The 19,080-nt window shown below is 39.9% G+C and overlaps 1 protein-coding gene across 1 annotated transcript; it reads right to left on the minus strand.

Moving 5' to 3' along the window:
• Positions 1-1,971: 1,971 nt before the first annotated feature.
• Positions 1,972-15,664, minus strand: COQ10A (coenzyme Q10A). The gene is made up of 5 exons (XM_053455610.1): positions 15,371-15,664; positions 9,699-9,854; positions 6,363-6,555; positions 5,119-5,220; positions 1,972-3,741 (listed from the first exon to the last, which is right to left on the minus strand). The coding sequence occupies exons 1-5, from the start codon at positions 15,493-15,495 to the stop codon at positions 3,574-3,576; spliced, it is 744 nt and encodes a 247-aa protein (XP_053311585.1). The 5' UTR covers positions 15,496-15,664; the 3' UTR covers positions 1,972-3,573.
• Between the last annotated feature and the right edge of the window lie 3,416 nt (positions 15,665-19,080).

The following is a 19,080-nucleotide window of genomic DNA, read 5'->3' on the forward strand; positions in this document are numbered from 1 at the left end:
AGCTTGTTAGTACCCTTACACAACCTACCCACAGGAGTGGTGTGCCTCATGTGCTGTGTGCAAACCACAGATCCAGTAAATAGAAAGTGGGTGCGATGTCACTTCCTCCACACCGGCTAAGTTAGAAACAGCGTGCAGGGAGAGTGTGGGGATGGCTTACACCTTTTAACCCAGTGCAGGCAAAACCAGGTGGCCCCATCAGAAATCCCCCCGGGAACATACATTCTCACATATTCATACACACTCATTCTACAAACATAGGTAAACTGACAAAGACATTTAGGCTCATGATAATACCCACAGACATGCTAAAATGAACTCACACAACTCATAGACTGCTCACAGACTGTCAAGAGACTCATAAAAACACACATATGCAGTCATGCTCACACTCACTCTAACATAGTATAGTGTTGCAGATATACACACACATACTACCTAATTGCCTTATGAACTGTCTCATTCTCTCCCTGGCTCACTCATTTACCCTCTATCTCACCACCTTCACTCTGCCACCATCATAAGACCTTTGGATTGGCCAGCCTGCCCCTGCTCTTTGTGCTACTAGCTGTGCATATTTCCTGCATCTAGCAGCTTTGCAGAGGCAGACAAGTGGCAGCAGGGGTCACCCAGGCAATGGGAGATAGCGAGCCAGGCCTTCTTGTACAACATCAGTGCCTGACCTCACAAATGCTCTTCTGGATGAATGGGCAACAAGTCCCACAGAAACACTACAAAATCTTGTGGAAAGCCTTCCCAGAAGAGTAGAAGTTATAGCTGCACAGGAGGGACCCACTACATCCATTGCATAACTACAGAGGTCACAGCGATCGTGACCACTTGTTCCTGTCTCTCTCCATACCGCTTCAAAATTCTAAATTATTTTGAACCAGCACAGGGAGACAGGAACATAGCGGGGTCACATTCTGTCACGCAGTGCGCGAGCAGCCGGAGAGAAAGCTGCTGGAGTGGTGAGAGGTAAGCAGGGGCGCGAAGGAGGAGGTATGTATAATTGTGTGTGTGTGTATGTGCGATCATGGATGTTTAAGTGGGGTGAGATGGAGTGTGTGTTACAATTAATGTGTGTGTTAATGAGTATGAGTGTGTGTAGTTTGTGTAAGTGTGTTTACATATGTGTACCAGAGTGTATGTTGGAGGAGGCCCAAGGGGCAAAGAAGGCAGAGACAAGCTGTTTGGGGGCACTGACAAGCTGGGGCAAAGATGGCACAAACATGCTGTTTGGGGGTTAAGGTGGCACTGATACACTGTTTGGGTGAAGTTGGGGAGTATTTTCACACCAGGGCCCTGTGATTTGTAGTTACACCCCTGAACTACATATTAATGTCTATGTATTTAGAATACAATGTCATCAAAGTCTTGAGATTTACATTTGCACAATAAGTTTTATCCCTTGTTGAGTCAGTGCCTCTTGAAAAGTCAGAAAACTGCCTATTTGAAATAACATCCACGCATTACAAGAGTTACAGGCCCCTAAATCCCAGAACTATTTCTACTAATTCTGTATAGTCAAATATATCTTGTGAACCAGCGTTAAAAAATGCACAAATATATTTACCATTTTGTAAAAAACATCTAGTGTTACCCACCTTTTTCACTATCCTTTGGTTTCAGAAAGTCTTGCATACCCTACACTTTTAAAAACACATTTTGACCTTAAGCAAAGTCCATAACTATCTACCAAATAACCCTTAATGTTATTTCACCAATTGAACTATGCATTATACAGGGCCAGCTCAGTCCTACTGGCAGGAGAAACTTGCATGGCACAGCCATACATCGTGCATAATGAATTAGTGATTTGAAAACACACAATTCTGCCAACTGAGAGAGACTGGAGAGACAGCGACTGGAGAGATGAGATGGGGAGAGAGAGGAAAAAGCATAATTCAAGAAGAAAAAAAAATCAATTAAAAAAATAATTTTAATCTGAAATCATGACTACATCATCTATTTGCACCTTTACAAATTGTTTATTGATAATTAGGTGTCCCTGTTTCATGTTGGTTTGTTTTTACAGCTCTGTTTTAGCACAACAAAAACATTGCATTGATAAAGCTGAAAAAGGAAAAGAACTGCACTGTTATGTAGGCAGGAGGTAGAGAGACATGTTTTTAAGGAGATAGGTTGGTTGGCCTCCTTACTGTATTCCCACCGCAAAAGGGTTTATTGAAAAGTGGTCCCTGACTCTCCTTCCATCTGTAAGAAGGCAACAGAAGATGCAGCTTATACTTTGTAGCAAATGCTTTAAACAAGATACACACTTTGATGCCATATGATTTTTGCAATGTGGCAAGAGGGGCTTAATGTTCCCTGGGACCATATCATTACTTACACTCAGTTCTTTTCATTTTGTGATCTATTGGCAAGTCATACAGCAGCAGTATAAAAGGATGGGGCAGTATTGCACTTCATTGTCTGTAAACAGTTTTACATCTAACAACTTTGAATTCCATTTCTTCTCATAAAGGATCCGAGTGCTCGTTAGTACGATATCTATTTTGGCACGTGTAAATGCCTTTAGTATATACTATTTCACTAAGAATATAAAAGGATTGCCATCCTTTTTTTGTAATTTACGATATTAGAACAGGTCTGGCGTTTTGAGATAAACACAGGCCAGATCTCATTTTGAAGATTTTCACATACAAAAGCCAGAAAATAGCGCAATGTCAAGGATCCAGAGGAACGACTCATTAGAATTTTTCATCGTAATAGTGGATCTTTCTCCTTTAATTATATTATGTGTTCAGCCTACGGGAAAGACTCACTCCTCTGTATCTTAGCACAACTCCAGATTTGTATCTGGCCCCCTAAGAGTTTATCCACAACACCTTGTCTAACTACAAGCATCGAGAAAATAAGACAATACACTATACCAGCACCTATTATTTATCTGGAAAGTACCTAGACTATGGAGATGGTACAATTTATTGGCATATACCAGTACCTCATTCAATCTGAAAGACTTATCACTGCATACTTGCAAGTTCAGTTTGGTCTGACCGACATGCTAACATCTTTCTGTCAAGAAACCAATAAAGGAGGAGGAAAACATCTAAATAGGCGACTAGAAATAAACAAAATTATAGCACTTTAAAAACAGGGGCTAAAATTAGTAAGAAGGTCCAAGCACAGCCCTCTCTCTCTCAGTGCTCCATAAAGCAGTCCTCTATCATGCAATATGAGAATGGCCACAAAATTCCCTCTTTTCCTCAACATTCAGTATGGCCTACACCTAAGAAAAAAACATAATAAAAAAAAAATAACACTCATAAAAAGTGGCTCCGGCCACGCAGGAGGCACCAGCTGTGCTACGATGAAGCATGCCAACGTATGCCCTGTGTCACTGGAGGATATTGATGACGTATATATATTCCAGCACAATCAGTTGTGAAATTAAATAAATATTTCTTTAAAAAAAAAAAAAAGTCCCAGTGAGTGCACAAAGCTGTGGAGGTACATGTTCCATACTGGCTGTGTGGACTTCTGGGTTTGTTTGCACTTATGTTCTTTTGCGGCCTGTCCCTGTACCATGCAGCACTGAACTGGCCATCACGTCTGGTGTATTTCATGAAACATGAGCTCACGAGGGATCGGGGTCTCCGGTCCAAAGGTCTTTCCTGCTCGTCTCTCAAACGCAGCAACCATTTGCTTCACCACCTCATCAAAGAAAACCGTAGCAAGCTGGGAATGCAAAAGGGAGCGAAACTCAAAGGATATCTGTAGCAAAAGATAAAGAAGCACAAAATATACTGTTATTTGTGAGAAATTTCTTTCGCATTCCTCCCCTGCTGATGAACCTAGCCGACACACACATCGGGCTCAGGCCTATCCTATTCTTCTAAACTAGGGGTGACACATAGGGAGAGGAGGTGAATTCAGTCCCGTCAAGGTGTTTATAGACAGTCTGGTCTCTCCTTTGAAACTAATGCAAAGTTTGTATTCCAGATAAAAAATCTCCATGTTCCTACAAAAGGACACCGTTATACATTACAGGGAATTTGTTTGCAGATGAACATCTTTGTTATACAATGCAAACAAAGGGACTGGCACAAATAACACTTGTGTTTACATACTGTGACTCCAGTTACATTGCAAAATGTGCTTGAAATAAATATAGGAGGGCATATTACAGGAATTACATAAGATATTGTTAACAAAATAACTGTTTAAAGCCAACTAAAGTTTCCACTAATATCTAATTAATATATATATATATATATATATATATTTCTATATCCCTGATGAAGGGAGGATAACTCTCGAAAGCTTGTCTTTTTAATATTATGTTAGTCCAAAAAAAAAAGTTATCACCGCCTACTCTGCAATACTCGATTTTTTGACATCGTGTCTACTGGACTAATACGGCTTCACCCTTTTACACACACACATACATATTATATATATATATATATATATATATATATATATATATATATATATATATATATATATATATATATATATATATATATATATATATATATATATATATATATATATATATATATATATATATATATATATATATCCCCCTAGCAGAAATGTATTTAATTAGCAGACATTTTTATTATCAATATTAAATATTTTACATTCGCAGTGTGCAACAGAATGATTTGCTCCACCCATAAGAAAAATTACTTCTGAACATATTATTATTACTTTGACGTAGCATGGTGTGTGTGAGTGTATATCTAGGTTTCCAAGCGTGGTATGACTTTGAATTGATGATTAATGATGTCAGTAAGGCAGAGTGGTCAATATACGAGTGTATGCCTGGCTAAGGAAACGGTCTCCCATGGCAGAATAGGAATTCTCCCCATTCAGAATATTACATTTCAGCCCCTTGTGACATATTTGGAAGATGCTGGTGTGAAAAGGGCACCATTACTCTTGTGAAACATCCTAGGTTGACAGCTTTTGGCAAACATATTTTTGTGAGTTTTTCAATGTATGAGTGATGTTTTAAATATTTATATTTAAACCACAGCTGACAAAAAAGGAAGCACTTTCTATTTTTGGCTGTCAATTCAGATATGGATGAAATGCCTGAATATCTAATTTATGCCATGTAATTAAATACTTTCTTCTACTTACCGAGAAATCTACAGTGCAGGTGCGAGGATATCCAGGGATTCCAGGGCTAAAGCGCCAACTTGTCTCCAGGTGATTAAAGAGACGTCCATCAGTACAAACAGCCTGAAGCAGTTAAAAAGTTAATGTTAGCTTCCCCATCTGTACAGAATATATTTAGACGTTAGAAATCCGGCCTTGTTTAAACTTCTCTGGCTTGGGGCAATATATAATTCTCTGCCAATATCTTGTGACCTTGTAATCTGCCTTACACTTTTAAAGGGTACGAAAACCATTTGGACAAGTCCCAAACTGTCAGGGACCAATTTAGACTCAACCACATGCACACTGTATAAAATGAATCCCTCTCCTAAAGCAAAACAAATGTATATTAGATTGTAAGCTCGTTTGAGCAGGGCCCTCCTCACCGGTTGTCTCTGTAAGTCAATTTGTTATGTTACATGCTACTTCTTATGTCCTGTCTACCCATTGTACAGTGCTATGGAATTTGATGGCGTTATATAAAAATATTATTATAATTTAAAAAAAACTTTAAACAAAATATACAAAAACAAAGAAAAAAGTCTCAGCATTAGAAATATCTTGGTTTACATATGCGGGGTCTTGGTGAAAATCTTATATTAATTTACCTGGATAATTAAAGCCAATTTGTTCATGTAATCTGCAACAAACTACACTCACACACCATCAGAAACCTCCCATTGTTTGTTACAGACTTTAACCTAGGCATTTATCTCCATAGCATATAACAATGTAATTTGCTTCAGCAGACCATGGGGCCATATTTAAAAAAAAAAAAAAAAAAAAAAAGCAATTCTAAAACAAAAGTGGTAAGAATGGGGCATTCAGCAGGAACATTCCAATGCTTTCTATAGTGACTATTCCACATTTAGAGCACGGCCCCAGAATAATTCTTTAGAAATATACACAACTATTCTTATTAACTAGTCATATAGATTTCTCAAATTAGGTTTCTCATAATTTGACTGCAATGTTGAATTTTGACACAAACTCCATCCCTGTAGCTCATTATATTCCAGTTAGGTAACTGTGGATTTTTTTCTACTAGTACAGATTATTTTTCAGTTGATTGATTTGGGTCACTTTGACCTTTCCTGGTTTGCCACGTGCTTGGGAGATTAGTTCTGGCCTATGAAGCTCTTATTTAAAAACAAATAATTGTATTGATTAACAACACTATAGAGACAGTTATGCGTTTGATATTACATGTATGAAAACAAACTCACCTTAACAAGGTGTGGGCGCACGAGTGTGAGGATGGAGGTATATCTCTCCATAATCGGAGGAAAGCCAACTTCCAACTGTGCTTTGGCATACCCTGTGCGTTTTGAGATAACAGTGGACTTTTTACACCACGGCACAAACTGCTTGTACTCTTCTACATTGGAGACAACCTCGTACATCTCCTGCATGGAGTACCTGAGGGGCAGTAGGCAGATTTAATCCAAAGAACAATGGAGCCTGCTTTCCAGTATACACTGGGGTTATATTTTTAGCAAGCAAAAATAAATAAATAAAAAAAAATTATATATATATATTATATATATACATACTTATGCCAATATGGACATGTCTAAGACACATATACAAATATGTTTTAGTAGTTTCTTGCACAATTCTTACTGTATGTTCCTATATTATATCAATAAAACCATGACCTCTCATGGCACAAAGCAATACATATTTAACATACATATCCAATACCGGTTTCTTATCTCTATGAACGTATTGGCCTGTAACAACAATAATTTTAACTCAGATATTTTCTTGATGTAGTAACAGGGCCATCACTAACTTAGCTATACAGAAAGGAGCGCACTACCTAAAAAGCATAAAAAAGGCATACACATCCTGGATTGCTGCTAGAATAATGACTAATAAGTACCCATAAAAAGCAAATATTCAGGGCATACCCAGCAAACAACATTCAGAAAACACATCCAAGTCCTGGGAATTTTGTCACACTATACGGCAACATATTGCTTAGCCCACCACTACATAAAAGTATCCCCAACAGTTTGGCGAGTCCTAATTTTTCATGGCTAATTTTGCTTACTATATATTATTACCATGAACATTTTAGATAGGACTCGCCAAACTCAGGGTACTGTGATGTAGTTGGAGGTCTAAGCAATATATGGCCATATAGTGTGATGGAACCCACAGTATTTATACCTTAGATAGGCGTTTTTTGAATGGCAATGCTGAATTCTTGCTTTGTTTTGTGTTCATCACTAATTCACCAAGGGTACAATTGCTCCATTACAGCTATTCAAAAATGATTACTTTTGACCTGATCACACATACATGAAATATCATATATTGTTGCATGGATTCCAGATGAATTGCCACTGAATTACTAAGAAAGCAGAGCAAATTGTTAGTTTGGTACTTAACAATCACACCATATTGAGTAATTGCACAATTTAAAGGGGGCCACTTAATACATTTGATAGTTGCGTGGTCCCTTGAAATATCTTGTTTCATGGGGGATGCTGCAGAACACCCTCAATCATATGTATTTGCCCCTTTCCCCCTATTTGTGTTCTGCATTCAGCTGAAACACCTCCTTGCTTGCGATATGTTCACCTATGTATAACATCGCTGACACAGCAGAAACTGCATGCAGGGGTCTTTTCAGACCTCCATGCACGTGTGGAAAGTGCTGCCACCGACAGCAAGATTAATCACTCTACAGAGAAGGAAGGAATCTGCTGCAGGTTTGACATCTCTTTGTCAGGTGCTTTATTTTTTTTTAAGGAACTCAGGGTACTTTAATGAGCATGTCTTTTTTTTATTTTTATTTTATTTAATTTATTTTTTATAACAGTACGGAAGCCTGGACAAAAGATTCTCCAATTAAATCTGCACTTGCCACAGTAAGTTATGAGAACACCTTATATATAATTTAGATTATATATAACTTTAGAACAGCATTCTGCCTCCTACAGTTTCCAAAAATTTTTCAGACTACTCATACTCAGCAGTCAGAATTGTTAAACAATTGCAGGTTCAAGATCAGGTTGTCGGCATTTGATTATTTTTCTCAAAGCTTCCACTGTCATCTGGGAAACCAGGTCCCCAATCTTCTTCCTCTGGAGCTGCACGTCCCCTCACAGACCGAACTCAAGGGAGGAACAGATTTTATAAGATATCCACCAAAGAGGAGACCCACTGAAGTCTTCAAGGAGAGATGGTAGCCAAAGGCTCCAACCATCATTCCCACCAAAAAGCTGAGTCTTCAGGGATCTGGCTCCATTGTGGTATTTTCAACCTGACCAATAAACTGTGTCAAAAACCAAATCAACACACGCACAAAACAGAAAAAGTGCTCATGAAAACATGTCATCACCATGCCATATCAGGCCCCAGCCCATGGCCAGGGAATTTTTAAGGGAGGATAAGCAAAAAACGTAGGCTTTGAAGGGTCCAGGTCAATTCTAGTGCACTTACCAACTCAAACAGTGTTGTGAAGTCTCCCCAGCACAAACACGTGGTGAGAACCCTGGCGGACCAAACCAGGGAGGTCTAGAAATCATTCCCTGGGTTTTGTGAAGCCCACTCACAGCCTTAAGACAAGAGGACCAAGCTCTCTCACAGGTACACAGTTGATCTTACCCAAAAGGCCGAGAAATCGTCAGCACCCGATTACTACACTCAAGACAGATGCACAAATTAGATAATTATGTATAGCAATCACACACAGTTGTGAATGGTCTCTCACATTAAACAACATTATATATGGAGCGATGCCCCCAAAAAATATGTCGATAGCTGCTTTTCAGTGCTAGATTTGGTTATCGTTCCTTGCTGCAATGTTCCCCTTTATATACTGCAAAGCCTATAGAAGCAAAGTGCCAAATGTCTAAAGGTGGTACACTGATACACTTTTGGTTCCTTCTGCTTCTTCACAGAGTTCAAAAAAGTCAATCTAAGATGTATCCCTGTACTCAGCATAGACTAAGAACACCCTTCTTCCATATAGTTTTCCTGTCGTAAAACTTTTTTACTATTACTATTACTATTTAAGGAAATTCAAATGCAATACAGAAAACCCTTCCAGTTTGCTTCTAAAGGGGTTATTAGTGATACATTTTTGTTCTCTTAAATTATTTCCCAATACTGTCTTGTTACAGCCACCTGCAAAGCTCACCAGTAGAGGTTTGCGAGAGGGTGCAGTGTCAGCACAGCTACTTCACTATGTGTTATAAATAACCAGTCAGTGACCTTCTCCTGCAAGAAGAGATTGCCTGAAAGCCACCTCACTGACTGAACCAGCTCACTCTTTGTAAGAAAAGAAAAGAAAAAAAAAAACTTATGTATAATGATTCTGGAAAGTTGAAGCCACAATCCCTATGCCAAACAGTTTTATTGCATTAACTACATAAAATTCTTGCGATTACAGGGAATATTATTTTCCAGCTTTTATAAGAAGTTAAAACTCATCTTTTTCCCTTTCATTCAAACACATTTATTTTGTAACACACTTGAAAAACCAGAAAAAGTAACAACGAGTTTTTGTCTCCAGAGGTTGCAAGGTAAAAAAATATATATAGTTTTACCCAATGATTCTGCGCTCTGAGTATTCTTTCCTTTTGTTGGTCAGCGGCCCAGTAAAGCCCAGGAATCCTCGACAATGCAGAACACAAGGGTCGCTGATGTTTTGAAGGATTACTCTTGAAGCTCTGGTCATGAGGATGCCACAGGAAGACAGGTGTCTGGGGGAAAAGATAGATATCTTCAGATATAGAAAATACATGCATGCATGTCTGTATGTATGTTTAAAGAGATAGCACTGCCTAAAAAATAAAAAATAAAAAAAACACACACACAACTAACAATCTATATGTCCTCAGGTCCCTCCTCCTCTTACTATAAGCCCCTCAAAGACGATACATGCAAATAGAGGTCAAAATAAGTAACTGAAAACATTGGTGAGGAACATGCAACTACAGATCTCAATCTTATTTATTATCTTAACAAGCCATGGGATGGCTGCCGGCACCGATTTGCACAGAGCAAACGCGTAGGAATCCATTCAAAATGGACACCAATATGCAATAATATAGAGTTGGAGTCCCCAAAGCCTTCCTGTGCAGTTTTTGACATGTGCAGAGAACTGGTGGTGCTGTCTGACATTGCAGGGTGTAGTTGCTGATAAAACAAGCGGCATTCCAGCATGAAATTCTTCTGAAAGGCAGGTAATTAATACAGTAATCTACTGCGCCTTCAAAAAGGACTTTACTCATGACTGATGATGAGATGATTGAGAGTTTGCAACATATGCAATGTGTACTGCAAGCCATTTAATATCCCGTGATGACTTTATATATACTATATGATCAAAAAAGCATGTGTATGATGATCATCACACCTAGATGAGCTTGTTGGACAACCCATTGGTATCAATATGGCGTTGTTTGCGAAACTTCCCAGGCTATTGTATATACTTGATGCGCTATATGCTCATTATAGAAATAGAAATATTATAACCATGAGAAGGCAATTTTATTACAATGCTAAACCACCTAAGTAACAGCATTTAAAAATGACAACCAAGACATATTGATGATGTAATGAATGCCAACGATTGGACAAAGAGTCAACCTACGTGATGTATGCAAAATTACAGATTTATAAAAAAAAGTTTTCAAAAATATCGTGCTGCTGCATATCAGACATTTGTAAGAACATATACAGCATCTGTATACCGGATTACAAACCAGAATTTCAGTAATTTATTTAATTTAGCAGAAGTATATATAGTTTTTTCTTTTCCCTCTCCCTTTATATTTCAGAACCACCTCCCACATCATTGTATAGCTCTGTTTCCTCAGCCAAATAAACCAGACAAACACACTTGACTCCTTATCATACCGTCAATCCACAGACTCCCATTAATCAGACTACATAAGCACTGCCATAAAAGATTTGATTCAGTGTAGTGATTGTGCAGGAAAGGTTACCCAAAATATCACATGACTGATAATATTGGCAGCCTCCAGGTCTGCAGCTAAAGTAAGTGAATTGGGAAAAAAAATCTAAAACGAAGGTTTTTGTCAATGCTACCCCACATTACTGTGTATAGCACTCTATTTTACACGGAGGGAGTTCTTTTCCTTCCCATGGAACTTACCCTTAAAGTGCTTTTTCCATAAACTATTTTTATGGAAAACACCCCCGTCATCTCTGCTGGCAATTTATATTTGTTAAACAATATTAATACATGCAAATGTTACGTGTGCATAATAGAACAAAGTCATAAAGAGTCATAAGGCATACCAACAAGCAGTAAACACTGACCATATTGTTATACGGCAAGAGCATTGCATAACATGGCGTGAATCCAGCAAACAGAACCATCTCACCTTGAAGCGACCTTAGATTCTTTGTCATTCAACATAAGATGATATTCATATAAAGATAGCATTTATGACATTGTTTTGAGGGGAAAAAACGGAGCATTGTCTGACTTTTTCCTTACATGTACTGATCTCTAGATCCAGATCTGTTCAAGATATTAGGTATTACGGGAACTGCCATATATTAGAAATTTCACAGCTCTGGTGTCAGAAATAAGATATTTCTTCCAATTATCCCATTCCCTAGCTAGAGTCCCAGCAGAGAAAAGCCTTGCCAGGGCCTGGTCATATCTGCACAGGTAGATTGCCTGCTGTTTCACAACCATATTGGATGACTTCCACAGTCACTGGTGCCTATGCATACAAATCTATGAAGCTCGCTAGTCATGGCTTTTAAGGCTTTACTTCTGCATTCATCTTACATAACCTAGGTGGACTCAGGAACACTTGACAATAAGTCCCACACAGCAGGAATAAGATGATACCGATGTGCCTCTTCTCAGATCACTTGTGCAAGCAGTAGCCAAGTGACGAGGAACACCAGTAATACGAAGTGTAAGCAAAAGGGAATCACTTTGTGCAAGAGCACGTCAGTGTATAGATGTGTGTGTAAATTATAGACATACACACACCGTATCTGCCAGAATCGAGGTTTTGTGCACGGATGCGCAGTCCATATCACCCGGGACATGTAGTTTTTTCCCCACTTAGGGGTGTACTCACTTTTGTTGCCAAAGTTTAGACATTAATGGCTGTGTGTTGAGTTATTTTGAGGGGACAGCAAATTTACACTGTTATACAGGCTGTACACTCACTACTTTACATTGTAGCAGAGTGTCTTTTCTTCAGTGCTGTCACATGACACAGTGTGTCCAAACATACAGAGACTGACCAGACTAATATAGCAACATAGCAGGCTGACTACATTTACACTACATTTTATGACTATGTATTCTTATAAGACTACAGGACAGATGTGTTAGACTCTCTACAGAAACAATGCTAACCTCTCCCAGCATATTCCAAACATTACTGTACTCTGTTACGTAATAAAGCCTGGGCTGTAAAGGAAATGCCAACTAGAATCCTCCTCTTTGGTTTGCTTTCCAAATGTATTCCCAGCCCTGTTGCGTTCGCTTACCACCCAGAGGCAACATTGGCAGGACTGCGTGTACTAACATACTGATGATTCCTCCAATATCAAAACATTTAGCCCTTTTCCTTTGCTAATATGTTGTGACTTGTTAAAGATACAAAGCAAAAGAAGCATTTCACAATTCTTGCTGCAGAGACGGCAGTCATCCAAGATTGCCAATGTAGGAAATTAGAAACGATTCTCCTTTCATTTTTAAAATAGTAAAACGCTAAGGGCTTCAACATTAACAGCCACAGCCCGTAACTGGAACTCTGATCATGTGATTCCTTAAGCACAACAGGACCAGGGAAAATAGCAGAAGGCTGGGTTTTTCACCCATAGTGAATTCCGGTTTTCCTTATATGTGAAAGCAGGTTAGATTACCTTTTGTGTTACCTATAGTCTCTCATGTACAATTAGTTTTTTTAAATAAACGGGCAGACAAATGATTGAAAACCCTTACAAATATACTATTGTGTGATTATTAGCGTTCTTTTTATTTACAGAGCGCCGACAGATTTCTGTAGTGCTTTTACATTGGTGGATAGAGGGAAGAAAAATATAACAAACTGACAACTTTGGAGGCAAGTCTATATGGAATGCCATGGTTGAGGTGGCAAGTGTAGAGGTTGGCACCCAACATCAGGAGCAACCTCATTATGACTGAGGCTAGAGTATGGTGGTATTGTGCTGTGGCAGAATCAGGGCAAGAGGCAGTAGAGATATTGAAAAAGGAGAGGCATCCATACCAATGTGCAGGCATGTTAGCGAATCACTGAATCTTAAACTGATACACCTAGTGGGGGTACACCCAGTTGGATCTCATCTAGAGGACTTCATATATATTGCAAGCTTCCTTAAAGGGTCATACCTGCAATTCAATGCACATGTTGGCTGAGAGGTCCCTTTAATGGTCTTTGGTGCCACCCTTGCAAATACATGATGGGTTTTCCATTTGCCCCTTTGAGTGTAGGAAACAATACACACAACCACTTAGACCTGCCTCTTTCCCTGACCTGATACACAATTCTGATGCCTGAACCGTAAGAGGGGATGTATTAGGGGAGTACACAAAATACATGTACTTTTTTTTGACACATGAAAGAGAAAGCAGTTGATAAGCGCTGCTCATTTAGTTGAAAGAAGGAGATCAATTAAGTTATGACTGGCCAGTCATCACATGGACTTCAATGCACAGGAAAGCCGAATGTCCCCTGTAAATAATTTACCTTGTAAATGCATCGGGGAGTTCGGCAGCATCCTCCCCTACGCATTGGTCCTCTTTCCCTAACCCCCAGCTGATTACAGTTCCTGCTTGCTAAAACATAGGAGTTGTATACTGACCACCAGCCAGTTAATAAATACATATTAAAGTACTTTAACATGCATTCTTCATTGGTGGGACTGTACAGGACCTTAAAATCTAAAATTACATGGAACCTGTTAAAAGGCCAATTGCTATTACTCCTTAAGCAGTAACAAAACCTGTGGTCAGATCTCTTATTTATTGTTTAATATAGCGCCATCATATTCCGCAGCACTGTACAATGGGATCTCTTAAATAACACTTACATAAAGTGACCAGTATACATTACATTTAAAACATTACTGCCCTGTAAGATGCATTGTAGGTTATTAAAGATCTGACCAACCTACTGGAACACATGCAGTATATTTCATTTAGGCGTCATTTACAGACACACAAATGTATATGATATCAATGCACTTTGAAGACCTTGCTCATATGCCATGGTCAACACATTTTACTGTGTGCCAGTCTCACTGCAAGGTATATCCAATCCCTCAGAGCCTAGGCCCAAGTGCCAAGCACTTGTATTGTGGACTCAATAATAATACAGAGTAAAACAGAAGTATTAACAGAATTAAAATACTTCTGCGTTAACAGAAGTATTTTAGGAATGAGGGAAGCCACCCTGGGGAATTTGTATATTATTAAATGCAGTATTTTTGCACAGAAATTGTCCTCCTTCTTGGTCTTAGGTTTGTGACTTTTCTATGATCTGTATTCATAAAACACTCCCTATTTCTGCTGTCAGGAAACCGCTGACTGTGTTATCACCCTTCAATATGTCTGCGACTCCTTCTATATATATCAACAAGCACATATGGCTGACTTATACACACTACATTATGCTCTGCTAGCTGTTCTTCCATCTAAAGAAAAGGGAGTCAGCATTTATATAACGTAGGGGTTAGCACCTAGTACCATAGGCCTTTTATTCACAAAGGGGTTCACCGTATAGTCTCGTTTAAAGAAACCACACACACACACGAGATAGATTATATATATATATATATATATATATATATATATATATATACACATATATATATATACATACATATATATATATATATATATATATACATACATATATATATATATATATATATATATATATATACATACATATATATATATCAGCACTCATTTACACCTAATAAATAACTCCCATAATTCGGTAGGAAAACCAAAGGCGCTTGATATGCAAGCTTGTGTCCTTTTAATAACAGCGAGGCCTACAAGTACGTCAAACGAATGCTGCGGCGGGAGAGAGAATACATACTCGTTTTACGTTTAAATCAAGCTTTTTTTTCCAATTTTTTTTTAAAAAAATTCTACCAAACGATTCTACCGAATTTGGTTTCATGTGACCCCGTTGAAGCCCCGCCCTGCCACCGTGCACGCGCGCCCCCCTCTGGGGACTGCTTTTACCTGATTGGGTGACGATGCGCTCGCGACCTGCAGCCCCGGAGCCCCTGGAATGTCGCGAGCCCGACGACGTCGCTGAGTGAGCGCGCGCCCAAACCGGTGAGGCGGCTCGAGCAGATTGCCGCCATTGGAACAAAGTGGAGACCAGCCGGAGAACTACAGAGTGATAGATTTAAATAGGTGCAGGCGTGATGTCGCTGCTACTGTGAAGGAACACTCTAGTCGGCCGGACTCCTCAGTCTGACCTCGGAGAAGATGCCGGTTCAGATCACCCCTGTCACAGGTCCCTACGTCATCCCGTTACCATGACAACCTGTGGTGACGTTATTTGTGAGCTCTCTATAGACGTCGACGCCCTGGTGTTAGAACGAATGGAATGCCGGGAGTTGTAGTTGATATTTGAGTCTTTCGCAATGTTTAGAGCTTGTGTTGCTGTAGTCAAGTATGGTCACCATAAGGTGGCTGTAATGGAAATATACTTGCCTTTGTCGTGCTGTTTGTTACCTCACGCGGCTTTTCTTTTGACAGCCAATTGAAGCATTAAGCGAAATCGCAATTACGTTTTGCCTGTAATAATTTATCATTTGGAACGAACTGTTTATTTAAAACATATGCAGTGTGTGACGTACTCATTTTGACATAAGATGAATTGATCTAATTTTCGACCTGTATGTCCCAGACTCAATAAGCACTTTCTGTTATTTTCATTATCTGTAACCAATGTTGCAGGTGTTTATTTTTTGCAGGTTCACCCATCTTAAATGCTTACATTTTGATCAAATCATCTAATTAATTATTTAAAAAATGGTAGAACGTTGAAAAAAACCTTTTTCTGGCTTATTTAAAAAAATAATTTACTCATCTACAAAAGCTAATGAAAAGATCTGCTAAAAGTATTCTAATATTTGTTCAGAAATACATTTTTTTGCAAGTTTTAGAGTATTGCTATTTCAAAACCATGTTATTTTCAATCTCATCATTCTTTCTCCCATGTCCTATTTGGGACATTTCTGAGCCAATTTAATTTACACCCCAGGTTATTTCAAATGCTTTAACTCGTTAACCACACACCATAAGGACATAGATAAAGACATTTCTGTATAGTAATTAATTAAGTAATAATGAAACTGTAAAACGGATTATAAGATGGAATCTTTTGTAAAACTGGCCAAAAAAAATAAAATAGTGATGTATTGTATCTAGTTCACCAACTGTCCCTGTTTGTTATTCCCAGGAATTCCAAAATCTGGAAAGAGGACTAGTGATTGATGGTCCCAACACCCTGTGGTTTTTTTCCCTTTACTTTTTTACTCTGGCCAGTCTGAATTTGTAAGGGGAAGGGACGAGCAAAATCAAATACGCTTACTGACAGCATTTAACTTGTAAGTAGCTGCAAGAAACAGATAACAGTGAGATCACCATGGTGTTAGTCGTTGTAAAACAATACAGACGGTGTTCGATTCAAAATCAGCCTGGCTGTAGTGCTGTCAACTCATCTCCCATACTACTACAAGTAGAGGGGAAAACTGGCAGCATTGAGGCCAACACTAGCAGTCAGAGTAAAAGTCGTTAGACTTTTCTAAGACTCTGACTGGTTTCCAGACAGGTGGAGCAGGGGTATTTACAGTACTAGCCTATCCTTGAACAGTTACAAGCTTTCTATTCAAGCAACAATAAACAAATAACTAAACAAAATAAATTGGTGTTGCTGCTTAGCTTATAACTGTGTTAGTGGCTTCCTTCTTTGTGGTTGAAGGGGAGCTCTTCAGGCAGCTGCTAGAGGTCCTCCCTCCCCACTACTGCTTTTCCTGTCACAACACCTGCATCTGGAATGTAGTGCCCTCACTGTTTATGTGCATCATTGTTGAAAGATGAGCTGTCCAAGGCAGACGGACAGGCTGTTCACTTAATCTCCATCGTATGGAGAGTTGCTGGTGCACAACATGCCTTTCTTTGGCTGGTGGCAAAGTGTTGGAGAAGGGTGCTACTGCAGCTGCTGTAGACACACAGGGTGACAGGACTGGGTCAAAAGGGCAGCATTAGCATAGATCTGTGCTGAGGTTATGGATGAACAGCACACAGCAGCTCACACTTTGGCAGATACTTAGGAAGATGCTGGTGCAGTTGATTGGATCCTAGAGCTGCAGCAGCAGGCTCTTCACTACATGTCCTCTAAGCAGAACATTGGATTGCCTTGCCCATTGGGCAGAGGTGAATTGCATAAATTGGGCAGATAGTATTGGCCAAGAATGTAAGCGATTGTCATCTCACTATTTGCCCACCTGATGCATAAAATGAATGATTTCCAGGAATACAATGAGGCCTTAGAATACACCAAGAGGTTGCAAAACTGATCAGAAGGACCTGACAGGTTGTGTGCAAACTATCATGGATACCCCGGTATATGTGCTGGCCACCCTCTGTGACCCAAGGGTAAAGGGCAAGTTGATCCTTAAAAATAATTTGAAAACATGGAGGGGCATGCTTGTCTGTAGGGTGTGTGAGGTGCAGCATAAAAAGAGGCATGCTCAGTCAGGGGAGGGCTGGCAGCCTAAGGCCTGGGGGGCAAGTCAAGTGAAGTGGCTCCGCCCCCTCACACTCACCTTTAACCCCTCACGCTGCTCCCATCACTATGCGGCCATCAGACTGCTGGAAAACTTATCTAAACGGCCGCTGGGTGCTGATGCCACCGGTCGGAGCTACTACGGAGCATATTTATTTATTTAATATGCCGGATCGGCATGCCATATTAAAAATAAATAACGTATTAAAGTAGCGCCGGCCGGCAGCATCAGCACCCAGCGGCCGTTTAGATTCGATTTCCAACAATCTAATGGCCGCATAGTGATGGGAGCTGCGTGAGGGGTGAAAGGTGAGTGCGAGGGGGCGGAGCTTTCACCCCTCACGCTGCTCCCATCACTTGGCGGCCATCGCATACGGCCGCTGGGTGCTGATGCCTCCGGCCGGCGCTGCTTTAATACTATTTTTTTTTTCATTTAATAGCCGATCCGGCTTGCCATATTAAATTTTAAAAAAAAGTATTAAAGTAGCGCCGGCCGCGGCATCAGCACCCAGCGGCCGTTTAGATTAGATTTCGGGCGGCCTGGGGGGCAATTGCCCCCCTGCCCCCCGGCCCAGCCCGCCCCTGTGCTCAGTGAAGGATAGATGCAAGAGCTGGAAATGGGAAATATGATTCTCAGTCCCTTCCACCCATGCAGAAAAGCAGCTATTAGGGCAAAGGCCCTTGATTCTTTGTTCCGTACCACTCAAGCTTTCGAAAGTCAGACTACAGCTTCTAAAATACCTTGAAGAAGCCTACCTTGAAGAGCTGCCTTCTGTTGCTGACCCCCTAAGTTATTCGGACTGCAAAGCTGTTATCTGACCAGGCCTTTCCTTAGTGGCCTAGCAGCTGCTTTCATTCCCGCCCACCAGTATCCAGAGCGAGAGGAGTTTCAGTTACCGGCAGCATCATCAACCCTCAGAGAACACAGCTCTCCCCACACCTGGTGGAGCGGATGGATTTCGTCTCAAATCAGGTTACCCAGCAATGTATATTAAAACTGAGGAAGGTATGATTCTTGCATCATCAGTCTGTCTATTGCTCTAGTGCTGCTACTCTATTCCTGCCACACTTTTAAAGCATTTTTGGGGAATTTCCTTACAATGTGGCTAAATGCATTACCATGCTTCTGCAGTTGTTTCTGCCACCCTAT

The sequence above is a fragment of the Spea bombifrons genome, chromosome 2, assembly GCF_027358695.1.
Source record: "Spea bombifrons isolate aSpeBom1 chromosome 2, aSpeBom1.2.pri, whole genome shotgun sequence".
In the NCBI taxonomy this organism is placed as follows: domain Eukaryota; kingdom Metazoa; phylum Chordata; class Amphibia; order Anura; family Pelobatidae; genus Spea; species Spea bombifrons.